Source organism: Meles meles, chromosome 15 (assembly GCF_922984935.1).
Source record: "Meles meles chromosome 15, mMelMel3.1 paternal haplotype, whole genome shotgun sequence".
Taxonomy (NCBI): domain Eukaryota; kingdom Metazoa; phylum Chordata; class Mammalia; order Carnivora; family Mustelidae; genus Meles; species Meles meles.
In genome coordinates, this window is record NC_060080.1 from 1877925 (window position 1) to 1904472 (window position 26548).

General features: G+C 52.5%; 1 protein-coding gene across 2 annotated transcripts; it reads right to left on the reverse strand.

Moving 5' to 3' along the window:
* Window positions 1-11211: 11211 nt before the first annotated feature.
* On the reverse strand, window positions 11212-25883 carry RNASEH1 (ribonuclease H1). 2 transcript variants are annotated; one of them, XR_006815093.1, is made up of 10 exons: window positions 25670-25883; window positions 24872-24987; window positions 21367-21525; window positions 20703-20802; window positions 19690-19744; window positions 19270-19354; window positions 18605-18729; window positions 16150-16303; window positions 15852-15969; window positions 11212-11470 (listed from the first exon to the last, which is right to left on the reverse strand). XR_006815093.1 is itself a non-coding variant. In XM_045979394.1 (9 exons), exons 1-8 carry the CDS (start codon window positions 25798-25800, stop codon window positions 15883-15885), a joined length of 858 nt encoding a protein of 285 aa, XP_045835350.1. In that variant the 5' UTR covers window positions 25801-25877; the 3' UTR covers window positions 11221-11470; window positions 15852-15882. The 2 variants fall into 2 exon arrangements, 1 of the variants encoding a protein (XP_045835350.1); XM_045979394.1 differs by lacking the exon at window positions 16150-16303 and having other exon boundaries at window positions 11221-11470; window positions 25670-25877.
* Window positions 25884-26548: the final 665 nt, after the last annotated feature.

Consider the following 26548-nt stretch of genomic DNA (forward strand, 5'->3'; position numbering starts at 1 on the left):
CTTCCCGCGGAGCAGGGAGCCCGATGCGGGGCTCCATCCCCGGACCCTGGGATCATGCTGAGCCAAAGGCAGACACTTAATGACTGAGCCACCCAGGCGCCCCTGGATCTGGATTTCTCAACCAGAGGAGCAGTGCTCAGACGTCACTGCCTGGAGGCCACAGTCAGCAAAACCTCGTTCACGCTAATTAAAGGAGAGCATGTCTCTCTGTCTCAATACATCTTGGAAATAAGACAGAAGACATTCATAGGACTCTTGGCTCTGCAACGCAGGCTTATTTGCAGCCTCTCAACGAATTATCCCCCATCCCTGTGCTTCCAAGATGAAAATAAAGCCGCATGTTCATTCCCGTGTGCGGACAGCTGGCTCGTGCTCCAGGTGTCTCCCTGTCCGGGATTGCACAGCCCCTGAACACCTGCTATTCCCCGGGTGTTGCACGTCACATACACTGAGAGAAATGATTAGGAAAAAGTGTTTTGAGGTCAAAAACTATAAGGAAACTGGAGAGCCTCAGTGGCTCAGTGGGTCAAACGTCCAACTCTTGATTTCAGCTCAGGTCAGGATCTCAGGGTCGTGCGATCGAGCCCCGTGTCAGGTCCCACACAGGGCATGGAGCCTGCTTGAGAGTCTCTCTCTCTCCCTCTGCCCCACCGTCAACCACTCGCCAACATTCTCTCTCTCTCTCCAATAAGTAAATAAGTAAAACATTATTTTAAAAACTTCAAGGAAACCTCCTGTGCCTGCCATCTCTCTTCTGAAGAGTGGTAAGGCTCAGAATGGAAGAAATGGTTTATGGGTCACAAAACTTCTCCCCATGGGGGGGGGTGCAGGCACTAATCCCGAAAATGTCCCACCCAACTTTCTTTAGCAAACACTGTCAAAGGCGCAGTGAATCGCCGAACAGTAATTAGCAGAGCTTTACTGGGTATATGCCAAGAAGAACCTTTCCAAACTGGGAGCACGTCACCAGAACAAGGACAGGGCTTAGGGAGTGAACACAGAGACTTCCCGACTCACAGTGAGTGGTTACGATATTAGCATTTTACAGAATTGATTAGTGGTTACCTCATATCAACTTTTGGGAAAGAGCATAGTTTCGCTCATGATTTCCGGGGGCATAAGAGAGAAATGACTCAGGTCAAGCCAGATTAATCTTTGTTTGCGTGACCCAACAAGCTTTGTCTGCTCGGGGAATGTTCAAAGCAGGTCTCTGTTTGCTTTTGACGTTAACGCCAGCATGCTGGGGGCAGGGACAGAAACACGAGAACCGCAAGCAACCACCACAAGCGTCAGGACTAAATCTTCTTAGTGACGAAACCCACAAGAATGTACGTCGTCGGTACCGGTATCTGGACTCCAAGGAAAGCGAACCTCACTCCGCTGGAAAATAAACTCTGACCGAACACGGGGCGGTGAGGAGCGCCTGACTCCCGCACACTTGAGCCGTTAGATGGCGAGTGTCCTGCACAATGGGGCTAAGGGTCCGAAGTCACTCCTGGAGGAGTTGGCGGGGGAGGGGGGGTGCTGGTCTCATCCCGGAGCCCGCCGAGTCCCCTCCCCCATCCCCCTCCATCCTCAACCTGCTGCCTCTGCCCTGCGCCCCCGTCCAGCGGAGAGCCTGAGCCTACCTTCCTGCACGCTCAGACCCTTCAGATCGATGCTTTAGCGATTCGTCCAGCAAATATTTACCGGGTACCTGCTCTGCGCCAGGACTTGCTCCAGGCCCTGGTTAGGCAACAGGGAGTCAACAGGGACCAAATTCCCTGCCTTCCCAGAACTTAAAACCCACTGCGGGAGACAGATGGAAAGGCCACATACGGTAGTCAGAGGGTGGCGGGTGGTAGGCAGGACTGTACTGTAGGGAAAGAGGAGCAACAGGTGACAGCTGTGTGTGTGTGTGTGTGCGCGTGTGTGTGCCTGTGTGCGGCAGTCAGAGAGGGAGATGGGAGGGGGACGGGGAAGCGCAGCTGCCCAGTGTGACCCGGCGCCAAGGAAGCTGGGACGTGGGAAGGAGCCCAAGTGTCTGGAGGCACCACCGGCCCAGCGGAGGGGACCGTAAACACAGGGCAGAGGCCCAGGGTCCTGTGCCACAGGCGTGCATCCGCACGGGGTCAGGAGAGAGAAGGCTGGGGGCGGGGTGCACGGGGGCGGCGGTTGGGTCAGAGGGTGCAGCGCTCGCCTTCGTCACAGAGGCTGGGGCATGGGTCGGGACCTCGTGTGTGTGTGCGCTGGGAATGACCAGATTCTGGATCCATCTTGCATGGAGGCCAGCCAGGTCAGATGACGCAGTGGCGGGAGGCGCGGCGCAGGGCGGCGGGGCGTTCTGGGTGCAGCCTGAGCTCCCGGGAGGACAGAGCCGAGGCGCGCTGCGGTGGAGGAGCCCGGGGGCTGCATGGATTTGAGGTGGGGCTGCGGCCGTGAGGCTGGGTTTGCAGAGGTCCAAGAGGAGAGCTGCGGGATGTGGGTAGAGCCCACACTGGGGACACAGCTGGCAGGAAGGTGCCCAAGTCTCGCAGAAGCTGGAGCGAGTATGAGCTCAACCTGATGAGTGCAGCTGGGAGGGTCAGGGGGTCGGGTTCCAGGGTTCCGAGCCAGCAGCGGCTCCCTGCCGTGGTCGGGAGGAGACCCAGGACCCCGCATTCCACCGCTGCCTGGCTTCCTCCTGCCTCCTGTCCCGCCCCAGCCCCAGTTTCGGTCTTCGTGGGCTCCGGGCTCCCTCCCAGCTGGCCACGAGTCCCCGCCCCGGCCAGTACGAGCTGCTCACGTTGCCGCCTGTCGGAGAGTGGCCGGCTGAGGGAGCAGCAGGGGCAGAAACCCAGGAACTCCACATCCACTCTCGGTCCTTAACGCTCAGTCTGTACACATTTAGATTAAACGCAGTATGTGAGTTGCTAAAAACCAGAACAGTAACTCCGGGCTTCCATGGTGCTCTCCATTCACATCCCCGATGTCTCCGAAAATGCTTTCGTGGAACCCCAGAGCGAGACAACACCTAATAGCTCCACAGACGATATAGCACTTGGGTCCAAACACCCGAACACTAGAACGGTCCCGCCCGAGCAACGTGATCATTTGAGAAGACGGTACCCTGAGTCAGGGCCGTCCGCGCGACTCAGGCCGGTGAGGACCTGCCTTCGGCGCCTGTCGTTCCTCAGAGCCCCACGTCGGGCTCGCCGCTCAGCGCGGAGTCTGCTGCTCCCCCTGCTTGTGCTCTCTCTGACAAATAAAGAAAATCTAAAAAGAGAGAGAGAGAGAGAACACACGAAAATCGAGAGACACACTAGTTACCGAGCCCTCTTGCAACCGCCACTGCAGACGAGTGGGCGGCGTGCATGCGGGGCCCGTGCGGGGCGAGTGTGCTGGCCTCCTGCCAGGCTGTCATCCAAGCACCCCCTCTCAAGAGGGTGAGTCATCGAAAGGACTGTGTGCTCTGATGTCTAGTGTGAGCCACCCACGGTGGCCATCTGGGCTGTTTCCCTTGGACTCTTAAGCCACCCGGGGGCGACTGTGAGTCCCCGGCAGCACGTCGGTTGCCTCATGCACACCTCCAGGGGGCCCGGGTTAACCGGGCTTACTTGGGTAAGGGGGTTCCCCTGCAGCCGTGCAGCGTGGGGGCGGGGGGCAAGGAAGGTTCCCTGGGTGTGGAAGAGTGGAAAGAGCATTTCAGAAGCTGCGGGGAGGCTGGTGCACGCGGGAAACCAGATGAAGCCAGACTCGAGGGCGGGGGAAGCAGAGGCTGGAGGTGAGGGGTTGGACAGGAGCCCTGGGGCCATGGAGCTTCCAAAAACCTAGCTCATCTGTACTGTTCTTTGTGCAGCGCAAGCACAGAAAGACCCCACGGCGCATCTTTGGACAGTGGGGATGTGCCAAAGACAAGCACGAGACGGCACTGCAGCTTTTACAAGGGCGAGACGCACGCGAACTGCAGAATCTTTTCGCTCCGATGCATCCCACCGCCGCCGTTCGTCGGAGGTACAGCAAGTGTCGGACGAGGCAGTCAGACATGGGTTGTAACAAGGAACGTAAGGACGGGGAGGAAGAAACGAAACGGTCATCCTTGGCAGGTGACAGGATCATAGACCCAGAGAAAAGAATGGGAGCGGTTTCAGGACAGGAAGACCCCCGAGTTGGCATCACAGAGTCAACGTTAGGAAAGACAGAGGCTCTTCCGTATACAAACAACGATCTGTCTTAGCAACAGCACTGAAACTTGAGCACACTAACTTGGAATAAACAGCAGTTTTTGTGTGGACCTGAGTTTTCAGCTCCTCCGGCCGAATACCAAGAGTGTGGCTGGGGATCTTGCGGTGAGAGCATGTTCGGTTTGTAGGAAACTGCCCAACCGTCTTCCCAGGAGGCCGCACCATGCAGCGTTCCCAGCAGCGGGCAGAGTTCATGCCGCTCGGCGTCCTCGCCAGCATCTGGTGTTGCGAGCGTTCTGGGTTGTGGCCTCTCTCACAGGCGTGCAGGGCTGTCTCACTGCGGTTTTAGCCTGCGTGTCCCCGACGGCGTGTGCTGGACCGTGTCTTATCCTGTGCTCCCTTGCCATCTTTGTACCTTCTTTGGTGAAGTGTCTGTGAAGGTCACTGGTCTATTTTCTCGTGGTCGTTTCCTTATCCTGGAGTTGTAACAGTCCTTTGTGTATTTTGGGTAATAGTCCTTTCTCTGGTGCGTCTTTTGCAAATACTCTCCCCCCCGGCCTGTGTGTTGCGTCTCATTCTCCCCACGTCTGTCACAGACGGTTTTATTTTAACAAAGTCCAGCTCATCAGTCCCTTCCTGGATCACGTCTTCGGCATCAGCGCTAAGAAGGCACTGCCATGCCCAAGGGCATCTAGGCTTTCTGCCACGTCCTCTTCTAGGAAGTTTTAGGGTTTTGCATTTTACATTCAGGTCTATGATCCATTCTGAATTAATTTTTGTGAATGGCGTCAGGTCTGGGTCTAGATTCATTCTTTGACACGTGGATGCAGTTTTCCAGCAACATGTGTTGAAGAGACGGCCTTCATTCCATTGTAATGCCTTTGCTCTTTTGTCAAGGATCGGGTGGCCGTACTTATACTTTTGGCCAATTGATGATTTGTGTATACATTGTAAAATGATTATTGTGATCAAGTTAATTAACACAGCCACAATCTCACACGTAACATTTTATTTGTATGTGCGTATGACGCTTAAATTTACTCTTAGCAAGCTTCCAGGATACAAGCCAGTACTACCAACTGTAGTCACCATACTGTGTAGTCACCAAACTGTATACCCGTTTCCTTCCCTGAAGTACCTTTAAAAAGGCTTAAAGAAATTGATGGGAAGCCATATACACAAGTGACCAACAGATTTATAAAAAGATGATGCCCAACCTCTACAGAAATCTCAAATGTAAGTCAGAGCAAGCAGTCTGGTAAAGGCCTCGGCAAAGAGAAAAAAAGAGTATTTCAAATGAAGGTTTGGGAAGACTTAATATTAGCAAGGGTACGTCCTTACAGATATTCTTTTGGAAAAATGCAAACTTGTGTCCAGTTTTCTGAAAAGCAGGATGGGCACACATACACTGTACATTTAGCCCGGAGTTGCCTCTTTCTCTCTGGGGACCGCAGAACAAAGGAGGAAGCCTTCCCCTACAGCAGATGACGGGACAACTGGTCCTCCCATGGCCTCTTTCCAGACAAACTGTTCTCCTGCCCTCACTGCAGAGCATAAGGAGACCCTCATCTCCATGTCTCAGTGTGCACTCAAGGGACAAGAACCAACGGGGGGTTAGTAGGAAGAGAGACATTATGTCCCCCAACCACAAGCTATTCCACGATGTCGTTTATGGAGAGGTCCTAGGTGAGGCCTAAGCAAATTCACTGTGACCAGTAGTGATAGACAGATGGCCTCCGGGGGGTGGGTCAACCACACAGCCCTAGGGAAGGTCAAGGGTTATGCTGAATCATGACACTGTGGTGGCCAAGGAGCCATAACGGAATGATCCAAGAATCTTTTTCAGAGCCTTCTTACAGAAAACCATAAAGGGGGTGCCTGGGTGGCTCAGTGGTTTAAGCATCTGCCTTTGGCTTAGGTCGTGATATCGGGGTCCTGTATCAGGATCTCTGCTTGGTGGGGCGTCTGCTTCTCCCTCTCCTCCCACTCACGCTCTCTGTATCTCTGTCTCTCTCTCAAATAAATAAAATCTTTAAAAAAAAAAGTAAAATCATAAAGGATTTGCTTCTTTGGTTATTATGGGGAGACGAGCCACATAACCTTTTAAATCCTTTAATTCCAATTTCTCTTTTTACATTTCATTCTCTTGCCACCCAATAATCACCAAGGACGTCCCCATACATTTTAGCCGACACCCAGAAACGAAGCCACAGGAACCCTCTCACTCGGGAAGTGACAAAGGCCCTCAACGGGGAGGCCCTGCAGGAAGCCCGCGGCTCCGAGCGGACGGCAGGCTTGCTGGGGTTGGGAGCGAGGTTTCTGAGTAAGAAGCCCATTTCTGGACCAGCTGAAACTCCTCGGCAGTCTTCGGCCTCACCAAGTTCTGTCATCCCCCGCACGATTCTTCAGATCTGGCGAACTTCCTCCGGAAAGAAACATACTGTTCCATTAATAACGAGGTGCCTATTAGAGAGGAGACTTTTAGCCTGTGTAAACATTTAAGAAAGCCCCTGAGATTTTTTTTTTCTTTTTGAGAGAGTGAGCAAGTGCACATGTGTGCAAGCCAGGGGAAGGGGTAGAGGATGAGAGAGAGAGAGAGTCTTAAGCAGGCTCCGTGCGTAGCAGAGAGCCCGACATGGGGCTCGATCTCACAACCCTGAAACCACGACCTAAGCTGGAATCAAGAGTCGGACGCTTCACGGATTGAGCCACCCAGGCGCCCTGAGAATTCTCTAAGAATTGAACAAGATTACTTACAGTTGTAGAACACACCAGAGCCAAAGGGTCACCAGACACTTTGTCAAAAGCGCAGCCACTCAGGCCCGGCCAGCAGAGCCTTCCACTGCACTGGGGTGTGAGGTCCTGCCTGACAGGGAGGCATCACAGCTCCTTACAGGTGTGTCTCAGCAGATGGACCCTTGGGCCCTCCAAGCGGCAGGGCAGGGACCCTGAGCCCCAGCAGCTCTGTGCAGAGATCGGGGGAGGGGATCGGGCAGCCCCTGGAGACCCACACATGGGGCAAGTCACAGACGGCGTCCCAAGGGCACAGGCGGCCTCTCAGCAGCTGGCCCAGCACACACGGTGCCCTCAGGATCCGTCCTGGAGCTGGTCACGAGGGGACTGGGGGGGCCCGGGCAGCCCTAGGAGTGAGATCGTCTGATGTTCTGGCTGCTGCACGGCGGGGGGAGAGGGCAGACCCGTCAGGAGCTCCTGCTCGCAGGAGACGATGTGCCCACAGCAGGGCTCGGACGTAGGAATGAGAGGTGCTCAGACTCTACTCTGAAAGCCTCTGACGACAGAATGAACGCGGCATGGGACTGTCACTGCTCACAGCAGACAGGTCCCCAGGTCTGGTCCCAGGTGACCAGTCACCTCGGTCAGCCTCAAGACAGGGGTTTCGTGTACTGCTCAGATATTTAAAGCAAAAAGTGGGGACACCAGCAGAGGCCCAGACACCAGAAAGGCTCTAGCTGATCATCAGTCCATATCTTTGAACACAGAAAGCCAGGACTCGCTGGAGAGTACTCATTTCACTGATCTCTGCCTCTGAGTTTCCTGAAAGTCTGAATAACTTTAAGAAGATCAATCAACGAACTAGGGCCTGTCACACAGAAGGAAGGCTCCGCAATGTCAAGATTCCTAACTCTAAATAGACCTTTTTCTGGTTTAAAAAGAAAATTGCGACCAAATATAGGAGTCATAATTTCATTTCTCTATAGTTCTGTATCTTCATTTTCATTTTTGTTCTTCTGGGCTTCAGCAAAACGATGTGGATGCCGTGAACTTAGTTCCATTTAGGAAAACCTGTCACCTAACAAAGTCGTCTCACTGACACAGTCACACAGCGGAGTCTTGGAAGAATCACGCACACGGCCTCCGCAGCAGAGGACCAGACCCCAACTTCATTTCCTCCCCGAAAAAGAAGAGACTGGACTGCACCAGGCATCCTTCACTGGGGACCCGGCTCGGGCTGCCATCCACAATGCCACCGATGGGGCGGGGCAGGGGCTTATATATTTATTTCTCAGAAGTCCGGAGGCCAGAAGACCAAGATCAAGGTGTCAGCTGACTGGGTTTCTGGGGAAGGCTCCTTCCTACCTTCACTATGTCCTCACGTGGCCTTTCCTGTTGTCGGTGGCAAGAACAGGGAGGGAGTGAGCTCATTTGAGCGTAATTACTTCTCAGACGCTCCATCTCCAAACCCAGCCGCGCCGTGGGTAGGATGTCAACACGGGAACTTGGGGCCACAGCCATTCAGCCCGTCACAGCCCGGACTCAGGTGCCGGCCTCTGGGTTTTCAAGTGTTAGGTTAAAGCACGTTGTGTACCCACAAGAGGCACCACTGTGCCTGTTCTGTGCCCCCCAGTACCAAGGACGCGGGGGCCTGAGGAGCCCGTGGGACTCGAGGACGTGGATGCGAAGGCAGAGGCTGGAATTCAAAACCGCAGCGAGCCCTGCCCCGGGGCTTTCTGCCCCGGCAGTCCTGCGGGTGAGCGCACCATGCCCTCCCGTCTCCTAGGAAAACACTCCTCTAAAACCGTTCTTGTATTTGAGCATTTATTCCGACGTGACTCACAATCGAGACGGCAGGCAGGGGTTCGCACGTGAGAGGTCCTTCCTGCATCAGCTCCCGCCCGCCCCGCACCCCCGCAGGTGCCCTCTCGGCGCTCCGGCACCGATGCACAGAGCGCAGCAAGCCCTCCGTGCACGGCTTCTCTGTGAGCCGCCCGAGGCCTCGTCGGTGAGCCCCGGTATCCTTTCCTTCTCAGACACTCCGAATCCTGTCTCCACTCGGATGTCTGCAGGCGGACCTGCCGCGCAAGTTCCAAACAGCAGCAAAGGCCGGGTCAAAGCTTCTCGCGCTCCTCCTTTCGGCAGGCGGCGACCTTCTCCGTTCTGTGCTGCCCGCGCCGGCTCGAAGCGCGTGGTTCCCGGCAGCCCCCCACTGCTGGAGTTCTGCAGTAAGTCCTGTACCACAGGTGTTACTAGGCTACAGGAGAGAATGTCTGTGGTGTCAGTCTGCACGCTCTCGGGACGGAATCGGCGTCCTTCCTCGCTCGAGGGCACGAGCATCTGAGTGATGTGTGACTGGCCCGTTCTATCATTAGGCCTTTTCTCACTTTCTACTAGTTCTTTACGTGGCAGAGAAATGAGCCTCCTGTCATAGCAGTTCCAAATTCTTTTCAGAGTTTGTCCATGTTTAGGTCTTTTTAAAGTTTTTTTAGTTCAAGGGGTGCCTGTGGCTCAGTCGGTAAAGCATCCAACTCTTGATTTTGGCTCAGGTCACGATCTCAGGGTCAGGAGACTGAGCTCCACATTGGGCTCTGTGCGCAGTGCGGGGCCCGCTTGAGGTTCTCTCCCTCCCTCCATCTTTCCCCCCTTCTTCTGGCGTACCTACTCTAATAAAAAAAAATAATAATAATAAATAAATCCGTTCGTAACTTTTTGATTTTTATGTAGTCTTTAATTTTCTTCTATGGTTAATGGATTTTGAGTCCTGGGTAAAAAGGCTGTTTCCACCACTGGCGATACGGCCCTTTATACCAGATTCTTGTGTACCTTTGGGATTAAGAACGAGAGCTCTAGGAAATGGGGCCAGAGCCGGCGCCGTCCAGTCCTCTCCCACTTTACTGACCCTGTTTGTATTCGTCCAAGATCTTCCTTCCACTGTGGCTCTCCAGGAAGCACCAGGGAGGAACCCTAATTTTGAGGCATATCTTGATGAAAGCTGAAGATCCCGCCAGTGTTCAGACCAGAGTGGTCCTGTGCCGCTCTCTCTCCCTCCCATCTCCTTGGCAGACAAACCACAGCTGTTTTCACAAACTGGCACAGGTTCTCTTAAGTATCTGAAGGCCTTCCAGGCGCCGGGAACACAACACGGACAGGAGTCCCTGCCCGCCTGCTCCCCTGCTGGAGGCTGCGTCTGGGCTCCGGAGCTGGGCCAGATGGAGAGCCAGACGCCCCGCTCCGACATCCTGCTCGCACCAGGTTCTGCAAGTCCCATCAGCACAGGACATGGACAGGGGCCGTTACTGAGCAGACTCGCCTCCTTGTTCCAGAGCTACTGGAACAGGAGCACGAGGGAGACATGGAGCACGGAGGCCGAGGTCTTCCTGTGAAGGCCCCGGCTTACCTGGCCGGGGACGCCATCACTGCAAACGAGAGGAGCCTGTTTGCGACCCCGCGAGCTGCCCGCCCGCCAGCACTGGGGTTGCGGTCTGGTTCTACTCAGCTCCGCTGGCACGTGCCGGTCCCCAGGGACAGCAAGGCCCTCTGCACTTTCTCAAAGCCCGGCAGTGAGCCACCTCATCGCGCTGGCGTGGAAGCGACAAGTAACATGTCCACAGCCTCCATCTGCCAAGCGTCAAGCTCACATTCTGAGAGCAGCAGCGGCTCGGAAGCTTCTGTATTCCACGACGGAGCACTATGTTGTACACCGTAGCTGCTCAACCCTCTCCAGCTGTTGACAAAGCTGACAGAGGTCACATTTCTCAAGCTGTTACGCAGCTTCGTTATGCAGCTACTTCTGATTTATTTATTCTTGGCGGGGTGAGGAGGGAGGATCTCAAGTGGGCTCCACGCTCAGCGCAGAGCCCAATGCAGGACGCGATTTCACAACCCTAAGGTCATGACCTGAACCAAAGTCAAGGGCTGGCCGCTTAACCAACTGTAAGAGCACTTTTGGATCTTCCCAAACCTTCACCTGAAACAGAAGTAGAGTCGTTTGGAAAAAACCTAGGGAACCAGTGGCACGGGACAGGGACGGGGCATACTGGAACCCTCCTGTCCTGCTGAGGGAGAAGTAAAATGGTAGACGAGGTCGGCTGCCGTTTCTTAAAATCGAATCCACACCTGCCGTGTGAGCCCGCCATTCCCCTCGAGAGGTAAAAGCACATGTTCGGGAAAAGACGAGCACATACACGTTCACAGCAGCCGCACCAGGAGGCCACGCAAACGCCCGTGAACAGGAGGGCGCATGGGGTGGCGTGCCGAGCCGTGGCTGCTCTGCAGCGACAGAAAGGAGCGAGCGACAGACAGACGCAGCTGCGCCGACGCCAAAATGATGACGCGGCTGAAAGAAGCTCCGGACACGGAAGTTTATACTGCAGGACTCCGTTTATATAAATACCTGAGAAAATACAAATTATCTACAGCGACAGGAAGCAGATCGGTGGTCGCCCGAGGATGGGGTCCGGGACGGAAGGATTTCAAAGTGGCGCGAGAAAACCCTGGGAGGCGACAGGCAGTTCTTGCGGGGCTTCACTGGGGAATCCGCGGTCCGCTTCACACACGAGCCACTCGCTGTCATCAAGCGCACCTCTACAAAGCTGTTCAAAAGCAAAACGGTACGGTGACTGCACAGAGCGCACAGGGAAATGAAGGACAGGGTCTGCCCACCGCAGCCTGCACGCCTGTGGCACAGAGCACGGTGCGGCCACGGGGCCTCCACGGCGCCGGCGGTGTCCACTGCAGGGTCACAGGCCAGCTGGAGGCCAGCGGCTGGAGCGGGACAGTTGTCCCTACCGGGTGAAGAGCCGCTGCAAGAAGGTCTGAGGGCTGCAGCTGACCCCGCGGGGACCCATATTGTGGGGACAGAGCCAGCACCAGCAGGAAGGGACAGTGGACAGAGGAAAGAGAAGGACTCGATGCAGGTGCGGCAGGGCCAGAGTGGGGAGAGCCCCGGAAGCTAGCCGCCATACTTCTAGCATGACTCAAAGTTCAACAGAAAAGAGAACCCTGTGAAGTGAGAAAAACTACCTGAACTAAATGTTTAGGAAAATGCACGATGGGAAAGTACCAATCCCACACAGAGCTATTCTAAGAAAAAAGAAAAGGAGGAGAACAAACACCCCTACAGAGAGTGCGGGCACGCCAGAAAGACGTACCCACAACCTGACCAAATGAGCTGCTTCAAAACATGAAGAAAGAAGATCCAAGATGGGAGGACGACACATCAGCCTGAGAAAACACCGGAAATAAGGCGACAGAATTCAAGGAAACTACAAAGACGAGAAAAGTAATACCAGAAATGAGAATCAGAGCAAACAAACAGAACAAATAAAGCTTTTAGAAACAGGACATCAACTGGAGAACAAATTTTAGAAAACAAAAGGAACTTAAAAAGAGATGAAAGAGATTCAAAAAGAAGAAGAAAACACAGAGGATGGACAAATCTGACTTTAACACAGAGAAACTGAGGTTCCCCAAAACAGAAGGCCAGAACACGGAAACCGGAACACTAAGCCGCAGTTCCAGGAAACCCTCGTGGAACAGCAGATGTGAACACGCACAGACGGAGGGCCTGTGTGCTCCCGCAAACACTGACCCAGCGCGAACACCACAGGACACCGTCTAACACAACCGTGGAAAACAGACCTCGGAACACTGAGGCCAAAAGGAGACATGACTTGTAAGAAAGACTCATTGGGCTTTTCACGCTGAGAAAAAATCGAAATAAAGATTTCAGATACTCAAGGGAGGAAAGTGTGAGCCAAGGATTTCATACCCTACAAAACTGATTTCAAACATAAAGCAAACAAATTAAGGTCAACGTGGGGAGGTCCGGGAGGACGGTTCCAAAAGGACACTGACCCAAGGCTGGCTGTGTGACCACGGACTACACAAAGTGAGACGAGATGAGGGCAAGGTGGGAGATTTCACCGTGCAACGACGGACCATGTACAGGCAGTGCTGCTTTCACTATCTGAGCAGAACCTGAGTATCGGGACCCTGCACCGCGTGTCACAGCGGAGTAAAGCAAGTGCGTAATTAAGGAATTTCTATCCCAGGATTCTCAGAGTGGAAGGACACACAGACACAACACGAAGAGCTGAGTACTCTGAAATCCCGAGTTCCTACTGGAAATATCAATATGAGCTCAAGTATTTTATCTTTAAATGTGTGGACACGTGTAGGTTTTCTAACTCTGTGCACTGAAAAGCCCTAGAGGCAATGACCAACCCTACAGCGACAAGCACCAAGCATTTGAAATACCTTTTCTGCCATTCAAAGGAACTGGGATTCTAGGGAGTCTGGCTGACTCAGTCAGAATAGCATGTGACTCTTGATTTCGGGGTCGTGAGTTCAAGCCCCACACCGCGTACAGAGATTACGTGACTTACAAAACAAAAAGAAAGAAAGAAGCTGGAGTTAGAGAAAGAGGCAGTTCCAGATCTGGAGCAGGAGAAGTACCAGATGGGTCTGGAGCACCTGACACACCGGACTGCAACGGAGCTGAGGACTGCGTGCACACGCGTGCAGGGTCTGCACACACGGACTGCGAGTGAGCCGGCGGTGTGCACCGGGGTGGTCAGTGCATGTGTGTGCCAACATGAACATCAAAACAAAGGGCCAACCTGAAGATCCTCCCTCCTACAGGCCAAAGAAGCTACAATCTGGGTTCAATAAAGAAATCGCAATGACTTGATATCTACCCAACAGGCTCAGGTAAGTGAGTTCATGACACACACGTGTTATAAAACATGAATACGATAAAGTGGAGAGGCAACGTGGGGGGTCTGGGGGGTAGGAAAGGAAGAAATGAAACAAGATGGGATCAGGAGGGAGACAAACCATAAGAGACTCTTAATCTCACAAAACAAACTGAGGGTGTGGGGGGGGCAGGGAGAGGGTGGTGGGTGATGGACACTGGGGAGGACATGTGCTATGGTGAGTGCTGTGAAGTGTGTAAACCTGGCGATTCACAGACCTGTACCCCTGGGGCCAAAAATACATTATATGTTAATAAAAAAAAATTTAAAAAAAAAGTATGGGGGCGCCTGGGTGGCTCAGTGGGTTACAGCCTCTGCCTGCAGCTCAGGTCATGGTCTCAGGGTCCTGGAATCAAGTCCCGCGTTGGGCTCTCTGCTCAGCGAGGAGCCTGCTTCCCTTCCTCTCTCTCTGCCTACTTGTGATCTCTGTCCAATGAATAAATAAAATCTTAAAAAGAAAAAAAAAGGATGAATAAAAAAACCTTAAGTGGCCACCTTCTAAGGATGACAGGGAACTAATTATCTTTGCATTTGCCCTGCCTTTCCTAAATGAACACCACTACTGGGTAACCAAACAGCAGATGAGAGCACGCATCTTCTAAAACCAACCCAGGCAATAAATGTGAGCACAGTCATGGCGTATCACCATTTTAGAGGCTCCGAACCATTAACAGACTGACGCACGGGGCACCGGCAGCCGCCAACACCAGGAAGACGCGAAGAGCCTGCACCCGCGGACGAGAGCAAGCGGCTATTTACCACCCACTGGACGTGTGGAACCCGATTCTCGTCAAGCCTCTGGGTCCAGCTGCCAATTTATGGGAAGTACAGAGGCAAGAGAAAATGCTGGACCGAGCCGGGACAATGTATGTGGCAAAACCTAGACTGTGGGAATCAACAGGACCAACGGCCCAGGCTCCTCAACAGGTAACCCTCGCAAGGAGACCCATACATGCAGTAAAGGGACTTCAGAAATACGGAGTCTAAAAAAAAGTAGACAAGGTTCAATTACCAGGGAGAAACACAAATAAGTCATTTCTATAAAAGTCAGGATTTGCTTCGGAGGGAAGGAGGGGCTGGGGTTGAAGAAGCACATGGACAGCCTTCTTGAGTGTCTGGCCAAGTTCTAGTTCTTGGCCCGAGTGGTGGTCATCAGGGCATTTACCTTATAGTAATGACACTCGACGAGCTAAACATTTGTGTCATTTTCTGTACCTTTTCATGATAAAGTAGTAAGAAAAAAAATTGGGGCACCTGCGTGGCTCTGCCAATTGTCTGCCTCTGGCTCGAGTCATGATCCCAGGGCTGTGGGATTGAGCCCCAGTCAGGCTCCCCGCTCAGCAGGGAGTCAGTCTGCTTCTCCCCAAGCTTCCCCACACCCGCCTTGTGTTCTCTCTTACTCTCTCAAATAAAAATAAAATATTTAAGAAAAATAAATTTAACAAATTTAAAAATGATCAGACCAAACTTTAACTTGCATAGTGCCTTTTTTTTTTTAAAAGGAGGTGCCACACCCAGTGTGGAGCCCAATGTGGGGCTTGAACTCACAACCCAGAGATCAGGACCTAAGCTGGGATCCAGAGCCAGATGCTTAACTGCCTGAGCCCTTGAGGGGCCCCTGCTTGCACAGTGATTTTAACAAAAATAGCCCAAGGAATTTTAGAAGATTTGCTCCTGCACCTTCCTCTGTAGATGCTCCCAGACGGCAGTCAAGCTGCCGGGGTCGTGTGCAGGCCTGCCCTGTACCCAGGGCCAGCCCGTTAAGACCCAGCCCACACTCGCTTGGCCGAGGCCTGGGCCCTGGCACAGGCTGCAGCCACCAAGCAGCACCGACTTGCTCTAATCCACAGGTACGTACAAGTCAGCCGGCACATTCTGAGACTCAATCCTGCCAACGAGAAGGTTAATGAACACTTCCAGACCTCGTCTGTGTGTTTAAATCACTGCTGTATCCGTGCCGTATTAAATCAAAGTCCTAAAATTTCTGTCCAGATGGCAATGAAACTATGAATAGGGTCAAACCCAGTAAAGCATAATGCTGAAATTTCAAGTCGTGCTCAAATCCTGAAGGATGTCAATGTATTAGAATTTAACCACTTTCTATCACAGGATATCCCAGAACGACCGATTTATTACTTTTTTGCAGGTTGTGTCTGCCCATCTAGTGCAAGTTTTATTTTTCACACCAGTACGGAAAGGCAAGAAAATAGCGACTCACTCAAGTTGTCCAAGAGTGACGACGACCTCACTCAGTCCTCACATCGCTTTGCTCCTTCTCGTGCTAATCTGTCCGCCTCTTCATTGCCTACAAATCCCGAATGACCAGGAACATGCATCTGTTAAATAAATTTTTTTTTCCTTTTACCTTTACTGGTTTTTTTACACAAGCAACACCCAAGTACATCTGGACTCTTCCCAGGGTGGGGAGGGGGAGAACGCTCCTCCCCAGGGCCCCCCCACGGTTCTACATGGCACAACCTGTATGGCCAACACACGGACACAATGCAGGCACTTACACAAATCCCATTCTGATTCTCCACAAATTGTACTGTTTTCCCCAATTTTTATAACCTGAATGATGGGACTTGGAAAGCTTTCCAAGTAAAACGTATGTATGTATAGATGAGGACAGGTATATATCCAAAACACATGCTTTATTTTCTTCAAATGCTGTCAGAAAGAGGAGACAGAATGATGTGATTTGGGGTTTTTTTCTAAGTAGGCTCTACAACCAATGTGATCCCAACGTGGGACTTGATCCCACGACGGTGAGATCAAACCTGAGCTGAGATCCAGAGTCAGTCACTCAACCCGCTGAGCCACCCAGGCCCGTACTTCTGTGCTTTAGCCCCCATTTCCATCTATACTGGGGAAGGGCAGATTTAACCCTTACGTCACCAGGCCGTTCTCAGCGTCCTGGAGTGGAAGAGCAACACAGGGTTAAGACGATGGCTGCAGTTTAACTTGCTCTGTATTGTTGGACCCAAGTTTGTTTGCTTGTTTTAAAGATTCTATTTATTTGACAGAGACAGAACAAGACAGCATGAGCAGTGAGGAGGGCCAGAGGGAGAGGGAGAAGCCACCTTCCCGCTCAGCAGGGAGCAAGACACAGGGCTCGATCCCAGGACCCTGAGATCATGACCGGAGTAGAAACCAAGAGTCAGACACTCAACTGACTGAGACACCCAGGCTCCCCTGGTATCTTAACGCTTTTGCTTTTATACAGGACAGATTCATACGGAGTATGTATGGGTAGATATTTGTAATTATAGATCTGCTGGAAACTGTATTTCCTAAAAATAATTTTTTTAATAGATTTTTTTTTTAAGATTTATTTGAGAGAGGGGCGCCTGGGTGGCTCAGTGGGTTAAAGCCTCTGCCTTTGGCTCAGGTCATGATCCCACGGTCCTGGGATCGAGCCCTGCATCGGGCTCTCTGCTCAGCAGGGAGCCTGCTTCCTCCTCTCTCTCTCTGCCTGCCTCTCTGCCTACTTGTGATCTCTGTCTGTTAAATAAAAAAAAATAAAAGAAAAAAAAGAAAAAAAAAGATTTATTTGCGAGAGAGAGCACCAGCGGGGAGGAAAGGAGGGAGAAGCAGGCTCCCCACTGAGCAAGGAGCCTGATGCAGGGCTTGATCCCACTGGGATTATAACCTGAGCCAAAGGCATTCACTTAATTGACGGAGCTACCCAGGTGCCCCCTGAGAAAACAGTTTTAATAAAAACTATCTACTGGGGAGCCTGAGTGGCTCAGTCGGTTCAGTGTCTGCCTTCAGCTCGGGTCATGATCCCGGGGTCCTGGGATTGAGCCCCGAGTCGGGCTCCTGCTCGGCGGGAGGCCTGCTTCTCCCTCTCCCACTCCCCCTGCTTGTGTTCCCTCTCTCGCTGTCTCTCTCTGTCAAATAAAGAAGTAAAATCTTTAAAAAGAAATAAAAATAAAATAAAAACTATCTATTAATGAGAAAAATATTTCCATTTTGGAAAAAAAAAAAGTCATGTTCCTAAAGTCTTATCACACTTTATTTTTAACAACATACTTTATAAATTAGTTTTATTTTGACATTATGGTGGATTTTAAAGAAACCAACAGGTCGACTATCACCAAGTCACTTTAACAGTGATGAGGTTAACGAAAGGTAGTAGGGACAAGTGTCCTGCCCACCACGCAACCAAGAGGAAACAAGCGTTAAAAGGATTTTACACCACTCTGGAAAGAGCCCTCCACCCTTTCCCAGGCTGACAAATGACAAAAACTTGATTGGGCGCCAGGCACAGGGAGGGTCAATCAGATTAAAACAGCCGAGGACAAGCCCATAAACCCCCTAGACTCAGAGACTCCAGTGGCTACCCTCTCAGGTCCCCTCCCTCTCTGGGAGCTTCGTCCTGTCCATCACTCTGAACTTTGCCTGGCTGCCCAGCACTCTTCATCTGGTCTACCTCTTCATTCTCCCAAGCAGCATGACCACAACTGCAGGCACTGAAGGAAAAAGAAATCCTGCAACGTGAGCCCAGACCAGGCCCTCCCAAGCACCGCCGAGACAAGGAGAGGAAGACTGAACACCCCTCAGTGACGCTGCGCGAACGGCGTGTTCTACACACAATCACACCAGTAACAAGCAGCGCCACTGAGAGGATGATCGAGATTCAAATATGTTGCAATTTCTAATAGTGCTATGATACAATTTTATGTAAACTTTAACTTAAGTCATTAAATCACCTACAGACAGTGCTAATGTCTCCAGTTACCTCAGAATATTTGGTCCTAGACACCTGGGTGGCTCAGTCAGTTAAATGTCCAACTCTTGATTTCGGCTCGGGTCATGATCTCAGGGTTGTGAGACTGAGCCCACATCGGGCTCCACACTGAGCGCAGGGCCTGCTTACGGTTCTCTCCCTGCTCCCCCCCCACCTTCTCTCACGCGAGTGTCTGGTCCTCAGAGCCATGGAAGAGGACCGGTTCGGACAACACGCACCCACTGGATGTCCATGCCCTGGGTGAGCTGCTCCAGCACCACAAAGTCCTCCTTGTTGATCACCTCCTTCCCCGTGCTCGTCTTCCACCCATTCTTCTTCCAGCCTTGAACCCAATTAGTGATACCTACAAGAAACGCACTCACAGTCCGCTGAGCCTGAATGTCCTGGTCTCCTCCTCCCCAGACCTCCCCCGTCCACCGGCTCTACTCGTCTTCGCAGTGGCGTGGACTTGCCGCTGGCCCGCACAGGCTGTACTCCGGCCGGGGGCACACTCCTCTGCTTACCCCTGACGGGACTGGTGCTGACCCACAGCCCCCAGCGTAAGAGGACGCCGCTCTGCTTCTTCAACCCCCTCCCCGTGTCCTAAGCATGACGATTTCTCAAAGGAGCCGTCAGCACACCACCTTCCGTTACTTATGAAGCAGGGACACAGCTACCCGCTGCCCTATCTTAGGAGCCTGAAGAAGACATGTCTATGTGGCAAACTCCAGAGCAGCAGATCTGGGCTCCAGAATCCCTTGTTTTCTCTTTATACCGGACAAACCAACGGTTGTCTTCATTCACCATTTGGGTCCTGCCCTGATACACTTCCCATAGGAGAAGGAAACACCCATCTTCCTTCACGTTCACCAGGAAACACTGACAGTAAAATGTAAAAGCTTACCATTTATAGTAAACATACTGTCCGTATATAGAACCAGCTTCTTGATGTTTTGAGCCTTTGCTTGCTCGATGGCTTTGCAGGCTGCCTTAAAGAAACAGGTCCATCATCATGCTACAGAAGTTGTCCAATTTTCAGCATTACTGAAGTTCAAAATCACTTTGCTATTTAAACATTCTTTCTTTTTCTGTGCTAAGTGTAATGATTATACGCTCTGCATGAAATAATGCCACACATACGGTTCTGTTTGCACATCTATCTGAAATAACTTTTAAAACTTTTCTGGAAAATTCCTATCCATCAGTCACTAGTAACCCCAGACCAAGTTTCTTCTGGACTTTGAGTATCCTGTGCGCACACAGTGTACGCGGTTCACTGCTACGATGGTCTTACTCTCAGTGGGAAACGTGTCTGACAACTTACATGAATTTCTGCTCTTTGGTTGGTCTGCCGCCCGGGAAGCCTAATGCCTACATTCCTGGTTGCAAAACAAAACAAAGGAAAATGAAATCAATTAAAAAAGCTAATTCCCAAAGTGATTCCTTAAGCCTCTCAATGGAGGACAGGCTTGATACATTTTTTTTGACATATGAAAGCATCATACAAATATACAGCCTTTAAAAATCAAACCAAGAGTACTAGCATTTTATGGAAAAGCACCATGGGGTGGTCTTGTGAAGAATACTGGGCCAGAAATCAGAAGCAAAGTTTTCTTTCTGGCCCGGCAATTCATTAGCGTGGGGTCCTGGTGAGCACTAAGCCCGCAGACACTCAGTGCCACACAAGCTTGTTGCCTCTTAGAGGGTTTGCAGCTAAAATGAGATCTCAAAGGGAAAGAACTCTGTAGACCACAAGTTGAGAGAAATACAAAGCCTTACTCAACAGTTTATATTCCATTATGCCCAGCACTGCTGTGGGCACCTGGAAATGCTGGAGACAAAGTTCAGAGCTGATGTGGCTACTTCACAAGCTCAAATTCGTCTTTTACACTGAATCCTAGGGCTGCCCAGGGTATCTGAATGATCATACTTTGCATCCCCCTAAGCTCGTGCCTTGTGAAAAACTAGAGGTCACCTCTAAGCTCACACGTCCTCAGAAGAGTCTTGGGAACATGACAGGTTCCAAGTCTGGCAACCTTGGACGTCCTTGCCAGAACCATCCCACAGGAGACATGTGACTCCTAGGGGGCAGGGAAGTCACTTTGGTAGAAGATGTCATCAGCGAGACACAGAAACTCCTCTAGATTCAGGGTGAGGAAAGCAATGCTGAGGTAATTTGCATTCTGAAGAACAAAGCTATCAGTGTCGACATGAACCAAAGCTGTTCCTTTGCAAGGTCGGCCAAAGCTAACCAGATAATCGGCACATCTCAGGTCATTCCTTGACAAGTTTTAGAATGTGACTCACTTAGACTTGAAGCCTTTTTTGTTTACTCACAAAGGATGGCCGGGCCCCCAGTAAACACCGATGCCTGCTCGTGCCCTCCTCCGCCCGTTACTGGAGCAGCAGCCATCAGTGTAGACGACAACAAATTCTCCTAAAAGAGGGAGTTTCGTGAGTGGTACTGGAACCAAAGCACAAAAAACCGAGGTTCATTTCACAAATTCACTAAGCTCGGATTCACATTTTAACTGAGAGCATGTACAATATGATCTATATTCTCTACCTAGAAAAACAGTATCAATTCCTTATAAAAGGGGCCCTCAACATCTTCCGATTAGCATGCCCTCCTATCTCGGATCTGGCAATTTAAAGGTAAATTAAAGGTAAAGGAAGGCATTTTGTGAACTCAGAACCCGCTGCTGTTGCATCCCCCACTACAGAGGTCAGAACAGTGTCGCCATCCCTCTCCCCATGGGAGCAGGGCTCACACTCACTCCCCAGAGCTGTCTTTGCAAACAAGTAGTGTCTTGGCATGATGAGAACCTGTCCCCTGGAAGGTCTAGTCCTCTGACAAATGTTGGTCTAATTTTTTTTCTTAGTATATTTGCCTCTAATAAACTACAGTACCGTGTTTGCTTTGTTCCATCAAGACAGAGACTCAGGGGCACCTTGGTGTCATGATTGTTGTATGGAAAACTCAAAAATTCAAGATATATACCCATATAAGAAAATGTGTCTTTGTCAACTGAAGGCACGGACTCTGTGGTCTGTCTTGCCTGCTTTGCACAGGGCTCTGCATTTTCATCTCCATCCGAGGGCTCACGGAGTCGCTTGCTGGCTTTCACTTGTGATTCTTGTTCATGCTTGTTTTCTGTCCCTGAAAGATCAAGTCTACTCAGAAAGCAGGAAAAAATGAACATAACATGAAATGCTTAACAATCCAGAAATTCAGTATGTGACGCAGTATCACTAAATCAGACTTAAGTATGCTCTGCGGCCTTACGAAGTGGAAGTCGCTTAGGACAGTTGACACCGTGTCAGATTTTCACGTCCTAGGAAATTACTCTAAAGTTTCCCGAAGCTTGACAAGGGCGGTATAAAGACTGGAGCAACATCCCTGTTAAAGCAGAAACCTGGTTTTGACAGAGACAGCAGAGAGAGCAAAGGTTTAAATCCCACTGGGATGGTGGGCAGTTGGACCATCTGAGGGACTCCCCCCAGAAAGGAAACTCGGACTCGAATTTGGCAGGCGCGATTGCTCTAGTGCGTCAACTCCATCAATACCAAGTTGAGAACCTCCGGGAAAGCTGAGAGGGCGCGGGTGACTAGACCTTCAATGAGGAGACAGTGGGCCACACTGAGAAAAGGAAGCAGAAGCCCAACAGCAGAAGGGACTGGGCCCCTTCAGGGCGGCGGCGGCAGAGCCGCCTTTGGGAGCTCAGCCACGGGATGCAGGGTTAATCCCAGAGGCTTCTCACATACTCCCTCAGGTTAGGCGCGAGCAGCGTTTCCTGCATATTCTCATTTTACGGGGTGGGGACAGAGGCACAGAAGGAGCAACCAACTTTATCTGCAAGACGGTAACCAAGCCCCACACTACAGAATTCACTTTAAGCTCCTCCCTAAAGCAGGGACGGAGAAATGGGGCTCCGGGGTTGACTGACACTTCCCACATGGGTCCAAGCCAGAACGTCCTGCAGGAGCTTCTTCGCCCACACCTGTCAGAAGCCTGCTACAGGTCATCTAGGCAAAATCTGACCGGAGCCCTATGGAGGGCAATGTTGGGGTTTCCACTCTGCTGTACTGACCTTTAAAATATTCCTGGGGGGGGGGGCGTGCCTGAGTGGCTCAGTCAGCTCAGGTCACGAACCTGGAGTGCAGGGACCTAGCTCGGCATCCAGCTCCCTGCTCAGTGGAGAGTCTGCTTCTCCCTCTCCCTGCAGCTCCCCCTGCTTTGCTCTTTCTCTCACTCTCGCTCTATTTCAAGTAAATAAACTCTTGAAAGAAAACTATTCCTCCAAGGACTCTACGTAAGTAAATCCCAAAACACAAGTACAAATCAAAGGGTAATTCTGTAGAAGTTTAATACCAATACAAATACTGACTTTATTTGTAGTAACATAAAAGTTAGATTGGAATCCAAGTTTTTAAAGGACAGACAAGACTTTGAAGGAAAAGGAGCCCACTGTTGTCAGATAATTTTCCCTTCACAAAACTGGGTTGAGTAAGTTAACCCCAAATCAGTTTACAAAAATCATGGTAACTGCCAAATAGCTCAAGAATCCCAAAATAAAAATATGCGTCACACTAAGAGGAAATTTGGGAAAGGGGCTACCACTTTTACTTTGACACAGTTTTAAACATTAAAGATGTTAAACCCCAATTTATATATACGAGTCACTAACTTGGAGATCTAGGAACTTTTCAGAAAGAGGATTCATAAAGAACTATCTTGCCTTAGGCTTTAGAGCATTTGATAAACAGAAACATACTTCTAGTGCAAGACTGAAGTATGAGTAAATTACTAATTGGTTAAGACAAAAGAGCAGTGAGAAGGAAGCATTAAGAACCCAACTAAGACAAGAACCGTACTTGCACATTTGTTTTCTGTCCCAAACTGATTTCTCCACCGGGGAAGAAAATGCTAACAGTCACATTGTAACTTCCTTAGAAGCTGCTGGGGAGACAGAGGGTGAAGCAGATGCAGTGTGAGAGGTTCTGCCCTGCCATGTCATGCAGGGTTGTTCCTAAACGTGACTCCTCTCTTTGACCACAACTGTCACGGCCTCCCAGAGGAGCCGCTGTTCAGAGCCGCTGCATCTCGGTGGGGCTGTGGAGTGCCTGGCCGAAAAACAAGGATTCGAACTAGTCTCTCATCTTAATACACTAGTACAAAAATCTGTGAGAAAAGCTAATGAGACAATTTACCCCCGAACATGGGGGTCTGAAGGCCCGCTCGGTCGAAAATCGGTACCATCTGTGACTCCTCCAACACGTACCTGCTGCTGACAGGCTGCTGTTAACCGCGAGTGCCACTGGGAACAGCTGACCCGCATGTGTGTCTCACACGCCGCAGGGTCACAACGAAGTACCAGAGAACAGAAAATGTTACTAAGGGGCGCCTGGGTGGCCCCGTGGATTAAGTGTTTGCCTGGAGCCCCGAGATCCAGCCATGCTGGGCTCCCTGCTCAGCAGGGAGTCTGCCTCTCCTTCTTCCTCTGCTCGTGACTGTATTCTCTCTCTCTCAATAAATTAAAATCTTAGAAAAAGAAAAGAAAATGTTAAGAAAATCCTAAGGAAGGACACCTAGGTGGCTCAGTCGGCTGGGCGTCTGCTTTTGGCTCAGGTCATGATCCGGAGTCCTGGGATCGAATCCCACAGCAGACTCCTTGCTCGGCAGGGAGTCCGCTTCTCCCTTTGCCTGCCCCTGTCCCCACTCGTGCTGCTTCTCTCTCCTTGACAAACAAAATCTTAAAAAAAAAAAAAAAATCCCAAGGAAAATTTATAATAAATGTGTATTTTATGATAAACGTAGTATAATGAAGTCCACATATAAGTTTCCTCATGCAGCTCAAACTCATGTTGTTCAAAGGGTAATTATATTTTAAAAATTCTGTGCTCCCAAGCAGTCACCCCTCGTTCTGTATTTTTGATGCTCGAGGCCTAAACTTCAACTAACTGTACTTTCTGCAACGTGTGCACGTGTAGGAGATGCTGACTGTGTAAGCCTGTCCTGCGGAAGAGGAAACCCCACACATGTGCATGCCGGGAAACAAACTACATTCGTCCCCTTAAAACTGGAGCCCGTCCAATCCGGGAAGAGAACAAGTATTTTTTGAAAGACAGAACTAGGGGCCGCCTGGCGGCTCAGCTGTTGAGCATCTGCCTTCGGCTCAGGTCCCGTGGGATGGAGGCTCCCTGCTCAGCCGGGCCTGCTTCTCCCTCTGCCTGCGTCCCCCCTGCTTGTGCTCGCTTTTTCTCTGACAAATACATAAATAAATGTGAAAAAACACAGTTCAAGATAAAAATAAACGGAAGCATTGCGTAAAGGGCGGACCGCAGTGGAACGGCAGACCACGGACCCCGGCGGTGCCCAACGCTGTTACAACAGACACCGCTAAGCTCAACTGCTGTCTGCCCGTGTCAGCAGTGAAACGGGGCTTCCCTGTGTTTGGAGGACAGCCGCGCACACCAGGCGGCCCGGGGACGAGGGCGGACGCTACCTTCAAAGCCGCCCGGGCTGGCAGGCTTCCCGACGAAGGCCCAGGCCTCCTCCTCCGTGGCGAACTTCTTAAAGCGCGCGGCCGGGAAGCGGTCCACCTGCGCTCTGCACTCGCTCCTGCAACAGAGCGCCGGTTACTGCCCTGCTCCCTCTCCGGTCCCCCCGACGGGCCGCCCCCAGGTCGGGAACAGGGACACGGGCTGGGCCGTCGGCTCCGCGGCGCTTGCAGGCCGCTCTCCTGCCCCGCCTTCACCCCGCGGAGCCCCGTACCGGCCGAGGGACGCCAGCACGTCAGCGTGCGGCGGGGACAGGTCTGAAGACGGGGTCCCGTGAACCCTTCCGCACAGCTCAGGGGCGCCTCCGTGAAGCCTGCGCTCGTGAACGCAAGCCCCGGGCCTCCACCGAGCCCGGCAGCCCCCGACAGAGCGGCGACCCCCGCAGGGCGCAAACCCAGCTCCAAGGGCCGTCCCAGGGATCCGAATTTGGCCCGCGAGAGACGGGGCCAGGTCAGGCACTGCCGCCGTCGGACTACGTGCAGCCGCCGCGGAACTTCCCCCGACGCGCACGGGAAGGGTTAGGCGGGGCCCCGGGCGCGCTCAGGCTCCAGGTGGCCTTTCCGACACCGCGCACGAAACGAAACCGCGTCGGGGCCGGGACCTGCGAGCCCACGTCAGCGGAGGCCGGCGGCGGCGGGGCTCCCGGGCGCTCCACCCCAGGCCGCAGGCCGCGAGCCCGGGGCCAGTCCGGAGAGCCGCCCGCGGCCGCCCCGGCTCGGCCTCGGGGAGCGCGGCCCACTCACCAGGTCTGGAAGACCCCGGCCTTGCGGCCCCTCCTCACGGCATAAAACATGCTGAGGCCGCTGCGGCCACAGGTGCTGCAGCGCACGGCGGCCAAAGCAACTCCGCGCGCCACGCCCAGAAGCCTGGTCATCGCTCACAGCCGACCATCGCCCCGAAGCCCAGCTTCGCCGCTCGCGCCTCCGCCACACCGACCCAACTTCCGGCGACGGCGCGGGGAGATGACGCGAGACCCCGCCTGCGGGGCGGGGCCTAGGGGTGTAGGGACCAGTGCGTTTCCGGCTCAATTTCCCGGAAATCAGGAAGACAGTCGGTCTGGGCGGTCCCGGAAGGGGTGGGAATCTACGAGGTGGGTGGGGACTAAGGTGGGGTGGGCGGGGGCGGTGTCGTGTAAGGGGCGTGGCCTGGGCAGTGTAGGCGAGAAGGCGGCACTTGAAGGGCGGGGTCTGGGGCGGTTCCGCGTGAGGGGTGGGATCTAGGCGGAGGGGTCTGGGCAGGGCCGCTCGAGGGGCGGGGCCGAATGAGGAGCCGTGCCCCGCCTTGAGGGGCGTGGTCTGGTGAGGGCCCGCGGGAGGGGCGTGGTCTGGGCGGCGCGGAACCGCTGGAGGCTCTTGCGCTCGCCGCCCCGCGCCCCCGCGGTGGTTTGCCGGCCGGTCCCGGTCCCGGCCCCTCTGCGCGCAGTCCGGGCTGTCCGGCCGAAGCAGTAGGTGGCTTTCCTCCTAACTGCCAGAGGCCGGGCACTCGGCGATGGAAGGGAGAGCCGAGGCCGGAGCGACAGGGAGCGCCCCACCCGCGCGGGTGCGTGGCCGCGGGGACGTCACAACCTCGTGCCCCGGGGACCCAGGGGACAGTTCAGTTGCAGAAGCGTTTTGTGAGCTTCT